General features: G+C 48.8%; 1 protein-coding gene across 1 annotated transcript in view; it reads right to left on the reverse strand.

The window, feature by feature from the left end:
- Positions 1-1,724, reverse strand: part of LOC119310838 (beta-glucosidase 30-like) — a 3,575-nt gene extending 1,851 nt beyond the window's left edge. Inside the window, exons 1-6 of the mRNA XM_037586460.1 lie at positions 1,464-1,724; positions 1,317-1,383; positions 1,073-1,131; positions 903-978; positions 733-810; positions 523-610 (exon numbers count right to left, since the gene is read on the reverse strand). Coding sequence (XP_037442357.1) covers positions 523-610; positions 733-810; positions 903-978; positions 1,073-1,131; positions 1,317-1,383; positions 1,464-1,646 — 551 coding nt within the window. The 5' untranslated portion in view covers positions 1,647-1,724. The remainder of the gene's footprint in view (positions 1-522; positions 611-732; positions 811-902; positions 979-1,072; positions 1,132-1,316; positions 1,384-1,463) is intronic.
- Positions 1,725-2,946: the final 1,222 nt, after the last annotated feature.

The following is a 2,946-nucleotide window of genomic DNA, read 5'->3' on the forward strand; positions in this document are numbered from 1 at the left end:
TTGTTAATGTTATCACTTATCAGGATCAGACTGTTCGTTCAGGCCTCGTTTGACTCAACACAGAGGCAATTTTGGTTACCGCCGTGCAGCAGCGTTTACCGCCAGCAGTGCACAGATTTTTGATTAAAAAGTTGTGTGGTTACCAAGCAGTTAATGAGTGTTCGCCACGAAACTTCAAATTATAAATTCAGAATATTAATAGAGATGGGTGTATGTAAGCATCTATTATTGTACTAAGTTCAAAAAGAAGATGAATATGGATTTCTCGTCCGGTACAACGAGTCCATTCAGTGAGCAAAATCTTGATTTGTACACTTACAGTAGCCGAGAAGTTTGCTCGCTATTTGAATTTGATTAGAAACTCAAGGTTCGTGTCATTCTATACTAGTGCCAGTTATTGGAACTGTTTACAAAGTTTTTTTTGATATTTGCGGGAAGGAACTGTTTATAAAGTTGATTGATGTTACGCCAAACTGTTTGTAGGGCAAAAGCGATGCCATGTGATTTGACTGCGTCACTTACACAATCTTTTCACTGAGGAAGCCACCGTATTTGTCCTCTAGCCCCAGGGGCGTGTCCCAGTGATGCAGTGTGACATATGGCTTCAAGCCTACCATGTGGAAGAAGAGAAAACAGTTAATTTCTTGGTGAAAAACAGTGTAAGGAATAGGGTATAGTAGTACAACAAATTATTTGAAGCCAATAGGGGAGAGAGAGATTAAAAAAAAACACCTTTAGCTATGACCTCATTGATAAGTCTGTTGTAAAATGCAATCCCCTCTTTGTTCACTCCTCCACTCATGGAACCAGCTGCGAGTAGTGAACCAAAGAGAGAGATGATAAATTGATAAGTTGCCCAAAGACAAATATAATTAGAATGTTTCTATCACACTCGCACGTACTTGGCAGGATCCTGCTCCACGCGATGGAGAACCGGAAGGCATCCATGTTCATGTCCACCACCAACTTCAGATCCTCCTGTAATCACGGATCGGAGCCAGGTTAATTACTTACTTTCTAAAATTAATGTCGAACGCTCTACACGGGCATATGAGAAATGAGAGTAGCTCACCTTGTACCGATGGTAAAAGTCTAGCGCTACGTCTCCATTGCCACCGTCTGCAATCTTGCCTGCAGGGCAACATACAGTTTTGTTTATAGCTTTTTACTAACTGATATAATCTCAAGATTAAAACTGATGTCTGTCTTTGGAGAAGAGATATTTGAGCCTAGCACTGCTTCCATGACTTAGTTTATCGGAGTATATGTGGGGAATTAAGCTACATTGGTGTAGATCGATGCACCAGAGCGTGTACCTGGAGTATGGGCGAACTTGTCCCACACCGTCGGCCCCCGGCCACCTTCCTTGACGGCGCCTTCGTACTGCACGGAAGCCATCGCCGATGAGTACGTGCGTGGTAATGCATCTACGGTCGGTACGTGGCTGGAGCGCATGCACGGACCTGGTAGGCTGCGGAGCCGGTGCCGAAGACGAAGCCCTTGGGGAAGCTGTGCCTGCTAAACGGCGCCTTCACCGGCGTAGCCGGATGGGGACCGCCGCCCGCCGACGCATGGGCGCCGCCACCGCTGGACGCGAGAGCCAGGAGGGCGAGGAGCAGAGCGGGGAGAACCTGGCGCTTACCCATTAATTCTCCCTGCTGCCTCCCACCCGTTGGACACTGCGGCCAATGGGATGAGTGGTTGCCTATGGGCTATGGCTATGTGCTGCGCGCACCCTCCGTTATATAGGGAGCTGGCTCGAGTCGTCCATGGCCTGGCTCGCTCTACAGAGAAAATCGTCCGTGGACCATGAGCACGTCGTGTAGCCCGGATACGGCGGGAGCTGGCGGACGGGTCCGGCTCACAGCTGGGAGGCGATCACCGTCCGAGTCCGACGCAGGCCAATAGTGGCACACGTGAGCGTCGTGCACCTCGCGGTGGATTTTTATTCCTTTTCTCGAAACGGAGTGGACCTCGATCGTGGTGAGGAGTTCGTGGGCGCAGTTGGTTGGATGGGATCTGATGAGGGGATAGAATCAATCACATGCGATGCGGTGATCGCAGCACAGCTGCAGCTGCAGGGATCGAACAGTGTCTTTGCCGTTTCGGGTGAGCGGTTTGTGTTGCCGCGATCGGCTGGGGATCCAGATTTGCCAGGACGAAGTGGACAGGACGGGACCAGATGGAGCAGATAGGAGACATCCATGCATGGCCTGACGGACGAGCAACTTGGCAGCTTAACTGAAGTGAGAAATGGCGAAGCAAATGTAAAAGAAGGAAGGGAAAAAACTGCGTAAGCAGATGGTTGAGCTGGCGCGCGGTCAGGTACACCGGTGATGGCTTGATGGGCACGGGCAACAAGGAGGGATTTGCAAATGGCGACGGAGCAACTGTTCACGGTGATCCGATAGGATAGACGGAACGCGACGCGCGACGGACCACTTCGGGCTTGGCTGCTTCCAATCATTCTTCCTTCCTTCTTCACATGCCCGTGCAGCATCGCCTGGACGCGGATCGCCCCGCCACGTCCGAATCCAGAAGCGGTAGCTTCACTTGGAAATTGGAATGTTTTTTTTTTCTATTTACGGATTTCTCTCCTCCTTTCGCTTACAAATCAAGCATAGAATTTACATTCCAAAAAATTATAACCGTCTAAAATTCTTGTAAAATTCGTTTGGATCAAGGCGCATGCAGCCCTGACTCCGATGACGGTGCCCGTGTTAGGTGTTAGGGTTTCCTTCTTTTACTCGGATGAAAGAGGAGGCTCCGAGGTGGAGGGAGTTGCACAAACCACCACTTATTGGAGCTAGTGTTGCATAAAACACCTACTATACAAATTTATTGCGAAAAACACCACATATTGATGTAATACATTGCAGATAGGTCTAATCTAGTGTTTAGATACTTTGACATAATTCCAGACAAATAGGTCCCACTTGTAAGGGC

Source organism: Triticum dicoccoides, chromosome 5B, assembly GCF_002162155.2.
Source record: "Triticum dicoccoides isolate Atlit2015 ecotype Zavitan chromosome 5B, WEW_v2.0, whole genome shotgun sequence".
Lineage (NCBI taxonomy): Eukaryota > Viridiplantae > Streptophyta > Magnoliopsida > Poales > Poaceae > Triticum > Triticum dicoccoides.